Source organism: Hoplias malabaricus, chromosome 2 (assembly GCF_029633855.1).
Source record: "Hoplias malabaricus isolate fHopMal1 chromosome 2, fHopMal1.hap1, whole genome shotgun sequence".
Classification (NCBI taxonomy): domain Eukaryota; kingdom Metazoa; phylum Chordata; class Actinopteri; order Characiformes; family Erythrinidae; genus Hoplias; species Hoplias malabaricus.
Window position 1 is genome coordinate 53161617 of NC_089801.1, and position 20197 is coordinate 53181813.

At 39.2% G+C, this 20197-nt stretch overlaps 1 protein-coding gene across 1 annotated transcript; it reads left to right on the forward strand.

The window, feature by feature from the left end:
- The first annotated feature begins 95 nt into the window (after positions 1–95).
- gas6 (growth arrest-specific 6) lies at positions 96–20124 on the forward strand. The gene is made up of 15 exons (XM_066660123.1): positions 96–476; positions 959–1119; positions 4815–4839; positions 4983–5039; positions 5970–6092; positions 9580–9699; positions 10551–10676; positions 12164–12285; positions 12700–12818; positions 13432–13621; positions 14660–14824; positions 16423–16591; positions 17316–17458; positions 18254–18461; positions 19219–20124. Exons 1-15 carry the CDS (start codon positions 404–406, stop codon positions 19425–19427), a joined length of 2010 nt encoding a protein of 669 aa, XP_066516220.1. The 5' UTR covers positions 96–403; the 3' UTR covers positions 19428–20124.
- The last annotated feature ends 73 nt before the right edge of the window (positions 20125–20197 follow it).

The window sequence follows — 20197 nt, forward strand, 5'->3', positions numbered from 1 at the left end:
GGAAATTCTGCATCCCAGCACTTGCTAACTTTCCATAACCAACCAAAACGACGAATCTGCTGCTCACGTTTAGATCACGACTAGAGGGTGTTTGTGTGTGTGTGTGTGTGGAGGAGGGAGCGCGAGAGGGAGTGTGTATGTGTGTGTTTAGGAGAGGGATAGAGTGAGAGTGTGTGGAAGAAACAGAAAGCCTCTGCAAACCGTGGAGTTTAATGTAGGGAGTGTGTATAGGAGAGAGTGAGTGTGTGGGGAGGAGAAAGAGCGAGAGGGACACTCCAAACCGTAGAGATTAATGTAGCGGTGTAGAGTCTCCGCTCTGAACTGAAAGCTTTAACGTACAATTGCACAGGGAGAGCAAGAGACAGAGAGGGGGAACTTTCCCGAGCTTTTCGCCGAAACAAACATGCTCCTCACCCCGGGAGAGTTTCTCTCGGGCTGTTTCTTCATCCTCCTCTGCGTCGCCTGCTCTACGGAGTGTAAGTAACTTTACACATACAATACAAACCGACAAAAAGGAAAGCCTTTAACGGAAGGTCGTTGTTGTCGCAGACCTGCAAAGCTGGGGGCTACGTCCTAATCCACTCCACGTACCTTCCGTACTGCAGCAGTGAACGCTCCGCTGTCGGCGGTGAAATGTTTGCGCTCTGTTTAGTGTTGGAGTGTGCGGTTTTGGACGCAGCCGTTGTGAAGCGGCTCCTCACCTAGACGCTAACCCTAACCGTTAACGTTGGACGTGTTTGAACTTTTTTAACGGTTAGCGAGTGTTCGCAAACGACCTGCGTTTTAACCTAAAGGCTTTCGTTAACGTTCAAGTCAGAGGTTTAGTCTTTATTATACCGTTAGCTGGCGAACGTTGACGCTCTCGCTGAAGGATGTGTGTGTTTGAGGGTTTTTATGAGTGTTTGCTATCTGTGTGTGCGAGTTCGTGATTTCTGTGTTTGTATCTCTGTGTTCGCAGTGTCCTTGTCGCCCGAGGAAGCGAGCCAGTTTCTCAGAAGACACAAGAGAGCGAACCAGGTTTTTGAGGAGACCAAACAAGGGCATTTGGAGAGGGAGTGTGTGGAGGAGAAATGTAGCAAAGAAGAGGCAAGAGAAGTGTTCGAAAACGACCCCGAAACGGTAAAACCAGCAGCAGCAGGGGGGTTAACGTTTTTTAGTGTTCGTAACGGCGTTCTCTGAAGGTGTGAACGACCTTAGCACAGAGGTCACATTGACTCCTCTGCAATGAAAATCATTTTTTTAAGCTTGTAAACGTGTCCGTGTGGTCCTGTTTATGCTTTACAAGACGACATGTTATCATATGTAAAATAAGCAGTCCACACCATGGCAGAGCATTCCTGCGGTGTTCAAAAGGGTGAATAAAGAACGCATAGGTTTCTTACGTCTCAAACCTGAGGAACCAATCCCGTCAACGTATTGGGCAGGGCTTTCCAGCTGCAGTCCAGTGGTGGAGGGGTAAAAGGTGATAATTGGGGGGGTCTAAGTGCTAGTGATGTAGTAACAGATCCACTCGTACTGAATCAAGGCAATTGTGTAGTAAGGCATTTTTTTGCCTCTTTAAAACATTAAGATATGTTTTTCCTTGGAAATAACTTCTAAAATGTAATTGTGATTAACAGAGATTGGTTTTTTTAGGGGTTTTAATGAATGCCTAGATTGAGTCTTTAAAGGAACACTATGTAAGTTTATTAATTTATTTATTTTTGCTCCTGTGTCTCCCCTTAGTTTAATTCTCTTTTACAGCACTGTACTGAAATCAGCAGGGGTGGCCTTCCTACACTCAACCAGAGGTTACATAGTGCAGTTTCTGCAGGTGCTGAGCCCAGAGTAGCAAAGACAGAGGCTCTGTTCTTTCTATTAAAGTCAGTGAACCTGAATTTGAAGGTGTAATTTTAAAGTACAAATACTTCATAATGTTCCGTTAAGTGCCAAATTATTGATCTGTGCTGCTGAGGTTAGTTTATTCTCATCAGCAAGAGTGAACTCATTGTGGTGAAAGTTGACAACATTTCACCTTAAAACTGGAAATTTATCAGAGACTTTGGGCAGTTCTGTACCTCATTTTCATGCCCCAATAAGTCTGCGGTCCGGCTGAGATATAATTAGTATCTGCCCCCTCTCTTCCAAAGGCTTCTCTCACAGATTGTATTGTTTTTGTAGCAGAGTGAGTGACATAAGTTCCCGAAAGTCGGAGGGCTTTATCGCTCCTGTTTTTCATGCTCGGCTTTAGCCCGAGGCAAGAGGCAGGTTGGCACGGCTGTTTCTGAATGGAGTGACTCCAGTTGAAATTGCCTGATGTCTAATGACATATTTAAGTCTTTTGGTATCCTGTTTGAAGCTTAATGCTTTTCATGGAGCTCTTTCTGATTTCCTGTTCCACAACATCTCCATCCAGCTCAATAAGTCATTATGTTACTTTGTTTATAGTGGGATGACATGGCAGAAATATATCACAAAAGTGTTTGAATCCAAACTGTTCTTGAAGGAAGAAATTTTGCTCTCTTTTTGGTCAGTGATATAATTGCTAATTACCTCTCTCTCTCTGGGTAGGATGGCCCTTCACATTCACAATACTTTATATGATGCTCGCCAGTTAAGGCGACTGTAAATTGGCTTTCTCCTTCCAATGTGTTGAGCTGTCTAATAACTTTGAAATACTGTCAGTTGAAAGATGTATGGCTGTCTTTATGTGTAAGGGAACTCATGTGATCGAGGAGACCTAGCCAGTGAGTAGGGATTGGGAAAAGTTTTTGGTAAAATTGGAATTGTAACGATAATAGACTATCATATTCCTCTCTCATAAAGTGGATCAATCTGTTCTTTCAGTTCTATGTCAACAACAATATATCTAGCCTGTTCGAAACTTTTGACAGTACTTCTTTATATTTTACCAGTTCTGTCTTATGCTGAGTGTTATGGGACACCGAATGTTATTTATTTCTGTAAACCTTTTAATAGGAATTGTCTGTGGAGACTACTTACAATAAAGGGTGAAGCAGTGATGACTAAGGAGGATTGGTATGTGTTTTTAAATCCCAAATAAATTCCTGCTGGGTTTTGTGAAATGTGTTGAAATAAGTTATTTATTTCTGACGTGATGTTTTCTTCGCTTTATATACCTTGTGATTAGACTGACATGAGATCTTGTGAATGGACTGTATGTGTTAAAGCAGCTTAGATGTATTTGTACCACGAGTTAGTGAAAGCTTAATGTACTTGGAATGAAGAAAAATAGATCTACTTTGGTCTGTCCCATGAGAAGCCAAGTGCTATTATTGGAACAGGATTTTTTTTTTTTTGGGGGGGGGGGGGACGACTTACGTCAGCGGTCCCTCCTAGGAACTATAATAGGGAGTACAGGGCACAGGTGAAAGAGAACAGATTTAGTGGACCAAATTTGCAAGATAAGAATAAAAATTAATTTTACAGGACAGGTTATGCAAGGTGATGCCTTGGGTGAGTTGAGGTGAGGCTGATAGCGTGCACCATCCCGTGTAAGTGTCAGGATTTCAAGTTTGCGTGCTTTCCCCTAATTGAGTCCACAACAGTGAGCAATGGAAGAGAGAGAAGGAAGGACTTCAGTGCATTATTCATGTTGCACCCTGTGCAGTCTGTATCTGACTCAGCAGTATTCTGACACTGCAGTTTTTTGGACTGCAGTGACTGCACATGTGGAGTGGTTACCGGGTAACCTGCACGCAGAGCATGTGCAGAATGATGTATCTGCATTTGCTCATATTTTTCAAATTTCTAAACATTTAGAAACGGCTTTATATTCTAAGCCCCTTGGACACAAATACTCAAAGAACATTGTGATCCGTGAGCTGTGCCATGGATCATATTTTTGCACTCTCAGCTGCTTGTTCTCTGGCTGGCTGTGTTATGTGATCTTGTCTAAATATTACCCTGAACCTACAGCCTTATAATACAGTTATATATATATAATGTTCAATTATAATTGTTATTGTTATCATTATTATCCAGTAAATAGGCTTACTATGATGTGTGCTCTAACCACCATGAAACTAACACCTAATGGATGTATTTGTGGAAATGAAGAATAGAAATCTTAGGGATTAAGTGACAGCCAGGTGTGGTTAATGGCTAATGCTAATGCACGGTTGCATGTGGAAGATGTATCTTTGGGTATATTAAGTGTCTGCTTGCAGAGAAATTATTATTGATTAGATTAATCCGTGACCACAGAGCTTGCAATGAAAAGGAAGTAATGGAAAGTTTCATTAACATTCCACAGGTATGTACCTATTCTGGGGCAAATAATTGATACAGGTTTCAATAATTAACTTTTATGATGACAAAAAGTGGGTCTGCAAACACACAGAAAGAGTCCAAGAAAGAACCAGGTCAACTGTGTATTGTAACCACACCCCACGGCACTGCAGCACTGCGTGTGCAGGTTGTGTGGGATGATGAGTGCACAGAAGTAAAAGACATTTTACACATTGTCAACTGGCAGGTTTTCTTGCTAGAGTATTAAAAAAAGATACTTGGGCTCGACATGTTGTAACTTGACAGCAGGATTAAAGGGAATAATTGCATGATATCTGCCACAGTTTCCGTGGCATTCAAGAACTGAACACACTGTAAAAACTAGCAAAATCCCCACAAACCTTTATTTTTATAATGAGGATTATTATATATATTGTTTTATTTAAGAATGCTTTAAGTTATAAGGCTTCTTTCAGAGTAATAAATTAAAGTTGTTCATAGCCTTTCATTAACGATTTAGGCATTTTATATGTGGATGCTTGGCTCTCCAGATTTCTAACCGTCTCTTTTGTTGACTTTTTCAGGAATACTTCTACCCCAAGTATTTGGGTAAGTCTTGAAATACACAGTTTTTACCTTTTTGCCTGCATGCAAATGTTTCACAAAACCGGGGTCTTGCATCCACATAAGCATGCCTGGATATGTTTTCTTGTGACTGCTTGTGATGAAGAGCCGTGCTCTTGTCTCTTCAGCATGTTTGGAGAAATTCGGAGAGAAGAAGAAAGGAGACCTTGTCACCTGTGTCCACAGTGAGTGACCCTTCTTGGGTCTCTTATTTCTGCCCTCTATCTGTCCATCTCTCTCTTTCTCACTGGTATAAATATAGCTCACTGGGAGTGGAGTGTTCTGCTGCTTCAGCTGCACTGCAGCACTGATCAGCAGTGGGAAAATTGTAAGAGGAGAGAGAGAAAGAGAGGGTAGGATTTGAGAATGAGTGCAAATGCCTGGGTTAAGCTGGCTACCATCGATTTTCAGAAAATTGCAGCATGGTATATGTGGAAGGTGTGTGCACGGACGACCCTCTGAATGAATGCGTCATTTTTGTGCTGCGTGCTTGCCTGCAAGCATGTGACTCGAGCTTGAAGTGCTAACGTGAGCTGGAGGCTCGTCCTTCAGCACGTGTTTCCGCTGAATCAGAGACAGCAACGTGCTAGCTCAGAATGCTGCGATCTGATTGGACGGTTTAAGTCCAGCCAGGAACCCTGAGTCAGTAAGCGTAAGAGGATGCCGTGATGCTGCAGTGTTCTCTCTCTCTCTCTCTCTCTCTCTCTCTCTCTCTCTCTCTCTCTCTCTCTCTCTCTCTCTCCTTACATTCTGCCCAGACTTGCCTGGACTTGTCTAGGAAGTGAGATGTTGCAATGTCAGCAGCATGTTTGAGGCACCATGTTTGAGAAATGTGCGAAAGAAAAATAAATAATGACTAAGATCATTCCTCAAAAAGTCTAAAGGTAGATGCAGCTGTCAAGACCCAATTTTGATGGGAACTGTTGGAGCTGGATGTTCCACTGTTGGGTAGCAATAATGAATGAGAGGAAGGACAAAGCAGAGCATTAGATATATAGAGATATATTACATTAGATATATTTCATTTAAAAAAAAAAAAAAAAAATATATATATATATATATATATATATAACAATTTTTTCCTCCCTCTCTCTCTGTTACTCTCTATATCTCAGACATTCCAGACCAGTGCTCCCCCAATCCATGTAATCACAAAGGGACCGTACGCTGCGAGGACAAAAAGGGCGAATTCCAGTGTCACTGCTTCACAGGCTGGGCTGGCCCCAGGTGTGATGAAGGTAGGACTCATCTGAGAAGCACACACATTACACATGCAGGACATGATGTACAGCAGATGTCCAAGGTATCAGAGCCAATAGACAAGCCCAAAATTCTCACTCTGCAATGATTTACTCTTGTAGTCAAATAGTACACAATGGTTTTCCTGATTGACAGCATTTTGGTATGGAGATATTGTGCATATTGCATTTTTTTTTTTTTTGCAATTATCCACTTAATTACTCATTTTAGCAAGTTACAGAATATTAATAGATACAGTGTATATAGAGGGAGGGAGACAGTCTGCCTTGGTACAATGTGTCCTGCCCTCCTTTGTCCTCTGACTTGCGTGACTGTGCACATTTGCCTTGTCCTCAGTAAGGACTGACCTCAGTAGCTAGTGTTCTGTAGTTAGAAGCATAATGTCTGTGTTAGATGTCAGACAATATTCTTAATATTATATATTTACTTAGGATCTGAACTGTAATGATTAGTTTCTTACGACATGTGGAAAATCTACGTGTTCATTCATCATGGTCACAAATATCAGTATTGCTGCAGCAACTGGTGATTGGGAGGAAAAAAATAAGCAAAATCTACCAGACTGAGAAAGATGATGATCTGACTTTGTTCCACTGCAGTGCTTTCGCACACTTGCACCATGACTCATTGCATCACCTACCAGTGTGGAATGACAAGCAGATGAAAACAGGAGCAGGATGGAAAAAAAAGTCTGAGGCAAAGAGGCTTTTCCACAGCTGAGGCTCAGCGTCACGTCACTCCCTGCACACTCATTCAAGCCTCAAATGTTTCATTAATACCTCCTTAGGGGTTCCTTTATATGCTTAGGCTCAGCTGAAGTGGAAAATAAGAAACAGATTGCTGCAGTACCCACTTCAAACTGTTACTATTTTATAAGGACCGACAGATATTAAACTTTTGCCACAGTTGCTGATAAAATGCCAACAACCTTAAATGATAACACAATTTCACAATTGCTTAGTCCAGTAAACTAGCAGAGGACCCGGTGTAACAGTCATAGAGGCTATATTCTCCCTATAACAGCTCCGTTGAACATCACACTTAGAAGCTGTAATTGTAAGATAGAAGTAGTACATAGTGTTCCTTTAAATGAGTACATAGTGCCGCAGATTTTGTGTTTAATATAAAACCTGCTGAAATGTGTTGAGTTAGTGTATCAGTACTTTTAACTTTTCAGCACATTTTTGTGTAAATTCTATATCACTCATTTCCTCAGTTACAACTATACTGCATTCTGAATATGGTGCTCATGCTAGTATTGAGGTAAACCACAGTAAAATTCCTGAAAATTAGTATAACTGTTCCAATGTAAATTACGAATGTTTGAAATCATGATGTTAGTTACAGCATTAACCACATTTAGGAACAGTTTCCCAGTGGCTGCAGCCCTGTGCTCCACATAACATGGGTTTGTTGTGTGTCAGGGGAAATATTACGCAGTGACAGAGTCGCATTGTGGTGCCCAGTCTTACCTCAGGAGCACTGGTTTTGAGGGTCCTTGGGGAGTGAATTCAGGACGCGGTGGTGAGATTGGGTATGACGCTAATGGAATAACAGATTCTGATTCCCTTATAAACACACATGACTGTAGAAATTCACTAGTTAATTAATAATTTTTAAAAAAAAATTACAAACAAGACTTGCAACACACGTGCAAAAAAATGCATTCTAGCCAGAATTACAAACTCATAATGTTTCCTCCTTAAATGCAGCGCACTGTTCCACTATAAGTGCCGCTATAATTATTATAGAGAGCATTTTTCCCCACACCTTAAATCGTGAAGAATTCCCCACAGTTCCCCACTTAATTGCCCATTAAAACACATTGTCCTTTTTGCTCTAGAAGCTTGGAATAAACATGCCTCTTAAAAAGAGAGCTCAGTTTTGTCTCTGCAGCAAATATTTCCACCAAAACAATAAAAAAAAAATGTATCATTACTCATTACCTGTTAAACAACCCTAATACAACTGTTTACTGTCTTAGTCTTGTATGACTTTTACAACTTTACATAAGGCAAACAGAAAAAAAACAGTCTGCAATTTAGGTATGTTCATTATTTAAATAAGTACATAGTGCTGCTAATTTTGTGTTTAATATAAAACTTGCTGTAAAGATTTAAGTTAGTGGGTCAGTACTTTTCAGTAACTTTTCAGCACGTTTTTAAAATACTGTCATAATACTGATAACCATGATAATTTTGGCCATGATAATTGTGATGTAAAATTTTCATATTGTTTAAACTCTGTTGTGTATTTGATTTATTTTTAATGTTGTATTTACAAATTTCATATAGACTAACCCTACCCCTAAATCTCTTAACAGGATTCAGAATGATTTTGTCCCTCAGTCAATTCAAGTGAGCATGTTAATTAGACACTCAGAAAAATAATTCTGTGATATAATACTGTGAAGTAGGGAATTGCTGGCTATTTCATCTAAGTTATATTCTTATGCAAAGGTTTGTACACACCTGAAAAATGGTGATATGTAATTAATATTCTAAGGGAAAAAATGAACACACAATTATCATACACACAAGACACACTTTAAAAATACCACTTTTCCCAACAAATCCTAAAGCCCAATTTCTGTTTATTCAAAATTCAACTGTAAAAAATTAAACGTATAGTACTTAATGTGCAATAACTTTGCACAGGTCACCTTTTCTGCCCACTAGTATGTTAAATTCAGTTAATAAACAGCTGGGCATTACATTGTTCAGAAGATTCCTGTAGAATCTGTGTTTGCTTATTTTTTTCACTTACAAAATAAATGAAACATGTCACTTAAACAGGGGTGTCCGAAAAGGGCTGCACATGACTACAAAAGTAAATATGTCTATATAACCAAATAATTATATTGTTGCTGTGCAGTGAATCTCAGTTATTAGTTTACTACATGTGAACATGTCATGATAAATGAACCAATTCCAGAATTATTTACTTAATTAAATCTTTTTACATTGACTTACATTGTAAATTAAGTTTTCTCCTTCTGTAAAGTTGTTATTTTGAAGTTACATGTTTTTCATAGGACAGCAATGAAATGTTGAAAATATTTAAATGTATTTATTCATGTATTCTTTCAACTCTAGGCCCTGCTATGTTACTGCACTTCTTTAAAACCTTATGTTAAAAGTTGTGCAACATCTGATTGTAAAAGAGGAATAAGGCATTTTATTTTCCAGTGATTCATATTAACTTTCCACTCCTAGTGTCCTGGAGGTATCACAGATTCAGTACTTAACCTATTTTAACCATGTAGGAGACCTTCTCTATGGAGCATGAGCTAGTTAATTCAAGGACTACACAGCAGTTTAATTCTTCATATGTGTATGGCAGCTGACATAAAAATACTACATAATCTTGCTCATAAATATTGTTTACTTTTTGGGGTAACTGATTGCTCTCTTTATTTAGCTCTAGGAAACTCCCAGCTCTTGATTCATGTTCTTTGATTGGCAGATGTAAATGAGTGCGATAAGGAAAATGGAAGATGTGATCATATGTGCACTAACTCCAGAGGAAGTTACCATTGTTCCTGTCATGCTGGTTACTCGCTTTCTGGCCACCACAGGTGTCAGGGTGAGTCCAGTTTGCTCAGATTTGCTAGTTACCTAGTTGTTGTTTGCTAGAAACAACAACTAAATGTATAAACATAAACATTTTTGTAAACAACCATAAATTACCAAGATTCTGACATTATATAAAAATTATTTAGAATATTGATATTTTATTGACCGAATGCATTGTGGCATACATTCATTATGTGAGTCATTGAGGCACGGTGACGGGAAATTTGCTCTGCGTTCAAAAATGACTTCAGTCGCGTGGAGTTGGTTTGGAAATAAAATATCAATATTCTAAATATTTTTTATGTTATGCTAACATATCAGAATATCACAGTAATCATGATATTAATTTTTTTTATTCATTATCTGTAACCGATTATCCAGTTCAGGGTCACGGTGGGTCCAGAGCCTACCTGGAATCATTGGGCGCAAGGCAGGAACACACCCTGGAGGGGGCGCCAGTCCTTCATAGGGCAACATGCACACATTCACTCATACACTCACACCTACGGACACTTTTGAATCGTCAATCCACCTACCAACGTGTGTTTTTGGACCATGGGAGGAAACCGGAGCACCCAGAGGAAACCCACACAGACACAGGGAGAACACACCAAACTCCTCACAGACAGTCACCCGGAGTGGGACTTGAATCCATGGCACAGCCCTAGTGTCCACCCATTTTTCCATGTCCAGTGTATACATGCAAAATGACACAGACAAAACCTAAGCCTCTAGTAGGGTTTTAACAAAGCCTGTTGTATTTGTACAGTCAGTGCACACGTAGGGGTTAATCACAAGTCATACAGTCTAACTATCTGTCTGATAGACGCATGACATCATTGTCCCATACTTCTGTTCCAGACATCGATGAGTGTAGAGACATTCCTGGCGTGTGTGGGACTGCAGAGTGCAGGAACTTGACAGGCAGTTATGAGTGTCTTTGTGAGGATGGCTACATCTACAACAATGAAACCAAAACCTGCGATGGTGAGTCAAGTCTCGCTATGCTTTTTCATCCTATGGTAAGTGCCAAGTATGATGTGTGAAAGGGTTTATTTCCTTGGGTACATTTACTTGTTGACACTAGTACTTGAACAGTAGAATTCCATTCAGGGTGGAATTTTCATTTACTCAGAATTTGAAAGAATATCCTGAATGGAGGAAATCCACAGCTAATACATGTCCTAACAGGCACACTGTTACTTACATGCACAAGGTTCAAATTCCACATATTGTGACCAGCCAGAATCTCTAACACATCATATAAGATTTCATTCATATCACACTCTTTCAGGAACTTCCAGAGAATACCATGTGATAAGCCATGATTAGCCTTAAAGCGGAAAAAGCTGCGCCTGTTTTGAAGACTTTGGAAGTCCCTTCTCACTAAAAGGCCTACAAGAATGTACTGTCTTTCATCACTGCTTTACTTAATTCATTTTTTGTAAGCATTCCACCAAAGTGACTTGACTCAACAGTCCTAAGCAGTCAGAGGTTTAGCTTTTTTGATTTGTTTTCTAAACACCGATATGAGTTTGTTGCACTTTTTCAGGGACATCTTGACTTTTCCCAGCTCTTTTCCAGCCTTCGTCTTTGAACCTGCTGCTGTCACATTATCAAGTCAAATCATGTCTGTAGAATTAGATTGCACAATAATAACAAAACAAAATAAACCAAGCTATCTAAACTATACTTGTTTTAGAAAACCACTCAATTATTTGCCCTTGAATTCTTTCATGCTAAATCATTCTTTCCTGCAGCATTTTAACTCAAAACAAAATGCCAAGATCTCTGTCTCCGGAGTTCTGCCTGAGAGTTAGATAAGGCGTAAAAGTATGATGAAGTGGGCCTTTGTTTTTCAGCCAAGAATTTGCTTAGTTGTCCCATCACAGCAAAGTCAACATGCATCTCTAGGGAAAATTCATATTTACACAAGACAAATATAAAACCTTTTCTTGGTGCATTTTAAACCAAGAACACTGGGAGCAAGAGCCCTGTGTGTCCAGAATCACATTCTCAGAGTAACCTGTGATTGCTGTGTTTTTGTATTTGCTTCAAAACCCAAACATTAGTTTAACCTCTCGAACCCTAACAATGTGTCAGCAGCGCCACATTTCAATTTCTCCCTCATAATAATCTCCTTTATCTATGGATTGCTTTGTAGCACATGAATAGTTAATAGCAGTTAACTGATAAGATTAGGACTTTGCGGTTGAATCGTAATTCTTGAGCAGTTAAGGGTTAAAGGTTGAGAAGGTCAGATTTTATCCCACGCTGATGAACCTGGAGCTAAAATTACACACAATCTGTAATGATTTAACATTCCTGTATGTCCTGAAATGTGTATTTTGCAATCAGTGAGCTAAGTATAAAATGCATGATCAGTTGTGAGTGTTATGAAAGTACCTGAGCATGCCTCTTGTTGCTGTCTGGAGAGAGTGATTGATTCTGTTGTTTTTCTTCCTATTCTGTAGATGTGGACGAGTGTGAGACTAGTGTGTGTGAGGAGGAGTGTGTCAACACGCCTGGGAGTTTCCGTTGCTTCTGCGACGGTAGACAGGGCAAAAAACTTGGACGAGACCTGAGGAGCTGTGAGGTAGTGAATGGAATTGTTTCATCATGGGTTTGACAGAATTAATTTACATCTGTGTACATATACACACACTTAAGATAATAGCTGTGTAAAATTGTCCATATTATAAACAGTGGTGCCTTGTTCTGTTAAAGTGGTAGTTTGGCAAAAATGAATACATTTTCCCCCCACATTTTTCCCAAATATTCTGTTTGGCAGAAGGTTTGGCGTCTTAAGTTTCCTTCTTTAGCTTTAGCTACAAAGGCTTATGTATGACAAAATAGAAGGCTTTACTCCAACATATAGCCTCACACTTACAGTTAGGTTGATAATTCACTCAATTGATTTAGTATCTCTTTTCATTGTGAAGTATAAGTGTATACAAATACAAACTTAATAACGTATAGGATCTATTTGTGCTTTTTTTATGCTCTGTAGCCTATTGAACCTTGTTTGGCACTGGATATGAAGAGAAACTCTCACTCTCTGTACCTGGGCCGCATGTTCAGTGCGATTCCTGTGGTCAAGCTGCGCTTCCGTCGCAGAATTCACACTGGGTGAGCAAATTCTCTGTTAAATGACATGAGCATGAACCATGAGGCTTATAACACATTTCTTTTGTACTTTTGTACATCTGCATTTTGAGTTTCAAGGTTTTGTTAATGCTGGTGAGTGATAATCCTGCAGTCTATTTTTCCAGTACTCAGAATGTTGTCTGTCATGATTTAAAATGTCCAAATTGACCTCTGAAGAACAGCGTGGTAGTAGGCTAACAGTTTATGCAGAGGAATAGATGGACTACAGTCTGTAATTGGAGAAATACGAAGTATTGGAAAGTGGAACTGAGAGAATGGACAGTGAGGACCACAAGGAGGTTGATCAGTTATATAATAATGAAATACCTCCTGAACATATAACAGTGTTTTGGTCCTGAGCAAGATTTATTTTTGTTCAAACAAGTTTATTCCCTCAATATTTTTAGTGCTATTAAGACTGTTATGAAAATCAACATCAAGTATTTAAAGCTTGTAAAATGTTACTTGGGCCAGACCCAGAAACGTATGTACAACAGTTACCTGTAACATTTTGCATGTGTAAAATCATTATACATAAATTCACCAAATTCCGTACCAATTCATTATTAAATATTGACTCCCTGTTCTCACTTAGGTTTACGGCAGAGTTTGACTTAAGAACGTATGACTCGGAGGGAGTGATCTTCTTTGCTGGTGGACACTTAAACAGTTCCTGGATTGTGCTGGGTGTCCATCAAGGGAAGCTGGAGCTGCAGTTAAAATACGGAGCTGTGAGTCGGGTGACTAGCAGCGGCCCATTGGTTAATGATGGACAGTGGCACAAGGTGAGGTTTATCATCGATGTCTAATGAAAAGTGTTTATCGCCAAAATTGTAACTTTACAGGAAAATAACTTTATTAGAAATAACTTTGAATTAGGGCTGCACCGATTTAGAATTTTTTTGGGGGGCCGATACAATACCAATAATTAGCACCCTGGAGTAGCCGATCCCGATAATAACCCATAATTTTATCTTATCGTAATTAAAGCAAATTTACATTGGATTAAAGCAGAACAGATTTTTGTTGTCTTAGTACAAGCCTTGTCTTCAGTATTTGTTCATTTCTGTACTTTTTAATTTTATGAAATTTTTCATTTTTCAGTTGTGAAACTGCATGAACAGTTTCTATAGGGGCACTAATTACTGCAGCACTGGGTTTGTTTTGGCTCAGAAGGAGGGAGAGAGAGTATTTGTTTGAATGAGTGTTTGTAATAGTTTATCATCGTGTTTCAGTAATTAATTCAGGTGCTGAATGACTGTATATCTATTTGTGTTTTATAAGAAGGGTTCCTGCACTGTGTTAGAGTATCATTCTGTCGTTTATCCTGCTGTGTGTTTGTACTGAGCGTCACTCATATTTTAAATGAGTCTTCACCACTGAGAAATTTAATCTCAGAGTTGTTTCACTGTTCTCAAGAGTCACTGTTCTCTGCAGAAACTGTGGAAAAACGTCTACACGGCTGACAATTTACAGGCATCAGTGCATCATTGCAAGCACAAAAAAGTTATCAGTTGTAATATCGGCTAAAATTCCAATATCGTAACGATGATAACAAAAAAAAAATCCACATATCGGGAAATATCCGTTGCCGATATATCAAGCATCACTACTTTGAATGGATGTCAATGTAAAAATTAATTTTGGAACATTTCTATTGGTCCATTCTTCATTACTAAATTTCAAAACTGCTGTTTAACTGGTGTAAGTTAAGTGATGTAAGTAGTATTTTAATGAAAAATGAAAGTGCATGTGCATGAGTCCTTTTTAATCATATTAGGTGTCTCTTGAATGTTACCTAAAATTCTGTAACTGTCTGCCAGATATCAGTAGAGGAGCAAGGCCGAAGCCTGGTGATAAAAATTGACCGGGAGGCAGTGATGAAGATTGCAGTGAATGGAGATCTCTTCACACTGAAGAAGGGCATGCATGAGCTCAACCTAACTGTGGGTGGGGTTCCATTCAAAGAGGATGGGCTGGTTAACAAGGTAAGCATCTAATTTGGAGAAGTACGAAAGCAGCCATTCAATATAATGTTAGGCTTGTTCTTACTCATTATTAGTTTCCTTCTTTAAGTAAAGCTTTTTCCTTTTTTACATCTTTTTTTAATGACGCTTTTAACATGTCACACTGACGCAGTATTTACCTGAGCTTGTTGTAAATACTTTCAGTTAAACCTTGAAGCAAAACATTTGGGATGAGAGAGGTCCCTCAATCCCTGTGGTTTGTTAACTGTTAAGGATATCAACACTTTTCTTGAGGAGTTGAGGAAAAAGCCTAGTTTTCTTGCGTCACATTTCAAATTGATTATATGCTGATAGTGAGGGGTACCAAGGAATTAATAATGTGAATCTCAGCATCAGCCATCAGTGCGTATTCAGAAGTGATTCGCATAAGTCGTCCTTAGGGGAAATGAGTGAGGTTCAGAAAGCATTTATTTCAGTCCAAAGTAGAAAAGGCTTGCTTTCAGAACCTCAGTGAGTGAGTTATACAATTTGTGCAGATTATGTTTCAGATTATGTCTCCTCCTTCATTTAACAGTAAGAAAAGCTGGGTACATTTTCCAGATCCCTCCTTTTATAATGTGCTGTGTGAGTGTTCAGTTATTTTTTGCTAGTCTGTGCTTACTTTCTGCTTACTAAGCTGAGGCAGTTGGTGGTCATTAGTCATAGAGATGCACCAGTCAGCAAACAGGAAGGAAATTGGGCTTTGCTGTTTTGTGAAGGAGCTCCACAGACATAAAAATCAAGTTCACTTTCTGGACAAGTCTCACTCACCTGCCTCTTGGATCCAGCTGTCCTGTGAGTGCAGGATGCATTCAAATTCCAACACAAATCTGACAATACTTAAGCCAGTGCCATTAGCTGTTGGAGTTTCCTTGAGGCTGGCTCTTGTGGGCTGGATTCTGCCAGTAAGCCTGTGGCCTCCTGCCCAGTGTTCATAATTTGCTCAGCCTTTACCGCAGGGCCTTGTACTTCCAGTCCTCTCACATCAGTCAGAAAAGAGAAGAGGCTAGTGTCATTGTATCGCAGTACAGTGGGAGGGGGATTATTGCATATGGAGTGTAGCAAATATTCATATCTACAAAAGAGAGGAGCACTGCAGAAAAATTTTGGAAACTACTTCTATGGAGTACTGACAATCTTTCAATGCTAGAGTAGAATGCCTGAGCATCCACATTATTTTCAGAGCTTTGCTGGGCTTGGTTCTTTGCAGAGATTTTTTTTTGACAGCAGCAACTCACACATTTCACTGTTGGAAGTTAATCTGTTACTAGATTCAGACAGGTTTAATTCTTTATTTTAATAAGACTGTGTATTATTTCCGTCTGGGTTTGTGCTTTTCTATAAGCGTCAGGTACAGTTATTTGTGGTTTGTCAGGCCATTGGTACAGGGCAGTTTTTCAGATGCTCTTCACAGTTCACAGTCAGTGGTACTGTAAAGACACTATAGATCTGCAGAATAACCAGTTGTCATGCACTTTTTTTCATATTTCATATTTTAAGACAAAGAAGTGTAGCTGACTAGAACTGTGGTTTGTCTCCACCCCCCACCCCCCTCAAAAAAAAAAAAAAAAAAAAAAAAGGTAAACCCACGTCTGGATGCTTGTATGCGTGATTGGCGCTGGCTGACTGGTGAAGACACATCCATTCAAGAGACCATTCGTCACAATGAGCGTATGCAGTGCTACTTCACTGAGGACCACAGCTCATTTTACCCAGGCCATGGGTTTGCCTACTTCAACAACAGCCATGGTGTGTTTCCACATTTATATATTGGTAACATAAGACTAGGGCTGGGCAGTATCCACATTTTTCATACACTTTCAATGAGCACAAAGTCGAGAAGGGTTTTCAGGACTGTGTAATTTAGCTCAGCGCAGACCAACAGATACGTTGATGATAAAAAACCCATTTTTGAGAGAGCAAATTTCAGCAACTGGTGCCAGAGGAACCAAAAAGTTTGAAAACAAGCTAAATAAGACTGTTCTAAACTGTTTAGAAGCATAGCTGGCCAATAATATTCCAGCAAAGTCCAGTTTAGAGGTGAAGGCCTCTTATCTGTGAGCACGAATCAAATGAAGTATGTCCTGAATATTTTGTCTGTTTTCAGCTTCATTCCTTTCTCTTTTAATCTAAACTCACATCAGAGGGCTAGCGGACTTGTGCTTTTTCCCCCCCACTGCCCCTCCCTCTGGTTCTATTAAATGCACATGAATTAACACTCTGGTTTTGTACTTAAAATAGTCAGAGACACAACTGAAATTTGAGATACCTTCCACATTTTTAAATACAGCTGTATTACCATTATACCGCCCAACTCTCTATATGATTATGTACTATTGATTTATATATTCATAATTACACTTGTTTTTTGGACAACATTAATGCTTTTCTTGACAGTGGTGTAATTGTGTTATGAAGCTAGAAATCTGTTGTTGAACTTAATAACACATAACTCCATAATGTGATAACACAGGTGACACAGAGGTGCTTAGCATACAGTTGACCATACGTCCAACATCGACCATGGGAGTCCTGTTGGCACTTGTCCGTCAGGATCATGTCCCTCTCTCCATCTCTCTCGCTGATTATCATCCAGGGAAGTTGCAGTGGGCAGAGGTCAGTTTAACTTTTCATCTCCTAAACTAGTCTAGTGTAACTGAGTCCTCTATCTACCTTATCCAAAGACATAGGGCTATTCCAATCTCTGTGCAATTTTTTTTTTATTTTGACGTGGCCTTTGGTGACCCCTGCACTAATCTTTTCTACAGAATTTGAGTGGCCGTAACCTAGCACAAATGTCTATAAATCTTTAATTCAAAAGCCAGTTTCAACAGTTGAATGCAAGTTTGGTCATAAGTTGGCTCTGCAGCCAATTAGTAACAGTCCATTACAAAGACAACAACTTACAAGTGTAATTTCTCTTTCAGTGCTGTAACTTAAGGCCGTATTATTTTTATTACAAAAAGAGAGTGTTTTCCAAGTTGTGTACTCCATGCAAGTCTTTTCTGCAGATAACAAAATCTCTATCTGAATTCAAGAGAGAAAAACTATTTAAACAGAACTTAAACCTACTATAGGGCATATGTAAAAAGTTCTAACTTAAGAGATACAAGTTTAAGGTCATTTCAACGTCCGTAGTTGCAGTTTACTTTAGAACTAGGCTACGATGGAACGTGCGTTCAGCTGGTGCTTGTGGCTTACAGGCCAGGATTTTACAATGGTCAGCCCTTATGACACTGTACCGGGCCGGTCAGGTGTATCAGCAGTAGGAGCTAGTGTGTCATACCAGCCCACTATTGGAAACTCCTGGCCTGGATCTAAAGACCTTTAAAAAAGGAATCATTTTCCATTCTGCTAGATTATTCTGTTGGTTTTCAGCATTGCGTTTCTAACATTGTCTTCTCACTCTAGTTCATACTGGTGTCTTTTGGTGATGTGATCGTGGCCAGTGCCCCCGTCAACCTGTGTGACTCAGAGACGCACACTGTGAACGTGACGGTGTTTGGAAACAGCACGCTGTTGGAAGTGGATGGGCAGTTGGGTCTTTCAGAATCTGTTAATAAATTGGAGCCATTGGATCTGTCGTCCTCTTACAGCACGTTTATTGGAGGCATACCAGGTGGGTTATTATCTGCAATATACTGATTCTACCTAGTGTTTGACTATGTAGCGTAATAACAAGTGTCAAAGGTGAGTATACTAATAAATCCAGTGTGCACACTTAGAACCAGTAGATTTTTAAGTATGGTAATAATGGACAGCATTTTCCCAAAAATCCAATGGGGAGCTTCTGATGCCTGGAAAAATGTCTCTGTCCCAAACTGCAGCCTACTCCCTACATAGTGCACTTATAAAAACTGCTACACACTTGGACATGAAGTTTATAATGAATATAAACGGTTATTTGTGCATAATTTATGTTATGAAACTGTAATATATTAAATATTTTGTGTACTAGCCTACCAGACCTTCACTTTACGTTTAGTACATTGGCCCTCGCCAAATCACAGCAATTAAAGAACATCCTCCCAGCTTTTAGTAAATAAATACATGGTTATTGGTTTGGTGAAACAGAACTTAATTTATAAAATTATTTCATTTAATGGTGTGTATATATTTCTAAATCAGGTAGAGAGTAAATTAAGGATTCACCTTGTAATTTGCATTTTCTAAAACAAGTACCAGCTCAAATCTGTGTAAATGCAGCTAACATACAGACATTCACAAGCTGCTGGCTTCTAAAATATCATATCTGTGATTTTTTTTTTAAGCTACGTAGTATAAAAGCTAGGTAAGAATGTTGGCCCTGTACTTTGGCAGTGTGTATAATTTATCTGTGAAAAACATTCAATGATATAATCTGTTCTGGTCTGCAGATGTTTCTCTGGTGTCCACTCCAGTCTCTGCCTTCTACACTGGCTGTATGGACGTCACGGTCAATGGCCAGTTGTTGGACCTGGATGAGGCCCAGCACAAGCACAATGATATCCGCTCTCATGCCTGCCCTCTAATGGCCCACACACGTAAAAAAATTATAGTGGACCCAATTCAAACCCAAAGGTCTAGTTTTTTGGACCTAGCTTAAGCGCAGTCAGAGCCAAAATGCCTTTAAAAGGAGAATGTCCTGTCAAAGTGAATTTTAGTTCAAGAGTAAGCTTAATCTGGGTCTTGCACAAAATGGCCTTACCAAGCCACATCCTCCACTTACACTACTTTTGGTTTGAGCAGCCTTCACAATTCAAATTTGAGTTCTGTTCTGACAAATTTGGTGTCGAAAAGCCACAAGTAGCCACTCCTCTGTCCATCACACACTCAGTGGACTTAGTCTTCCAACAGTAAGCAAATGTACACACAATCACAGACACTGTAACTGGTATATTTATATTATTACTCACTGAGACACGGAGAAGGTGTATACTTACAATACAGACGTGAAAAGCACTGCGCCGCATCACAAGCTACTGAGAAAGAGTGCGCTGTAACATATTGTAAATGTAAATACATGACTGTACAATGCATTTTAGACAAGAAGAAAAACAAAAAAAGACATCCGACTACCTTAACTTCTAGATTAAAAGGCCTTAAGTCACCACAGGCCCCCAGTAGGTGCTCAGTCATTTTTTTTTTTTTGTCTTGATTTTGAGTTTTGTTCTTCCTTACTTTGTTTAAGCTGTTTTTAATCTATGTACTGTATAAGAAATTTGTTTTTGTACTTCTCTCATGTTGGCCCTTAGTGTGTGCTCAGCACTGAGGAAGATCTTTGGTCTCTACTGCCTAATTAGAGACTAAGTGCTATTTGAAAAATAAATAAATAAAAATACAACGTGAACTCTGTTCTAATATCTGCCTAAGCTT

Bases quoted from the DNA above. Each gene is read 5' to 3' on its own strand.
- gas6 (XM_066660123.1), top strand. From the start codon at position 404: ATGCTCCTCACCCCGGGAGAGTTTCTCTCGGGCTGTTTCTTCATCCTC. The intron at 6,093-9,579 runs GTAGGACTCATC...TTTGATTGGCAG, and splicing joins TGGCCCCAGGTGTGATGAAG to ATGTAAATGAGTGCGATAAG. The intron at 13,622-14,659 runs GTGAGGTTTATC...ACTGTCTGCCAG, and splicing joins ATGATGGACAGTGGCACAAG to ATATCAGTAGAGGAGCAAGG.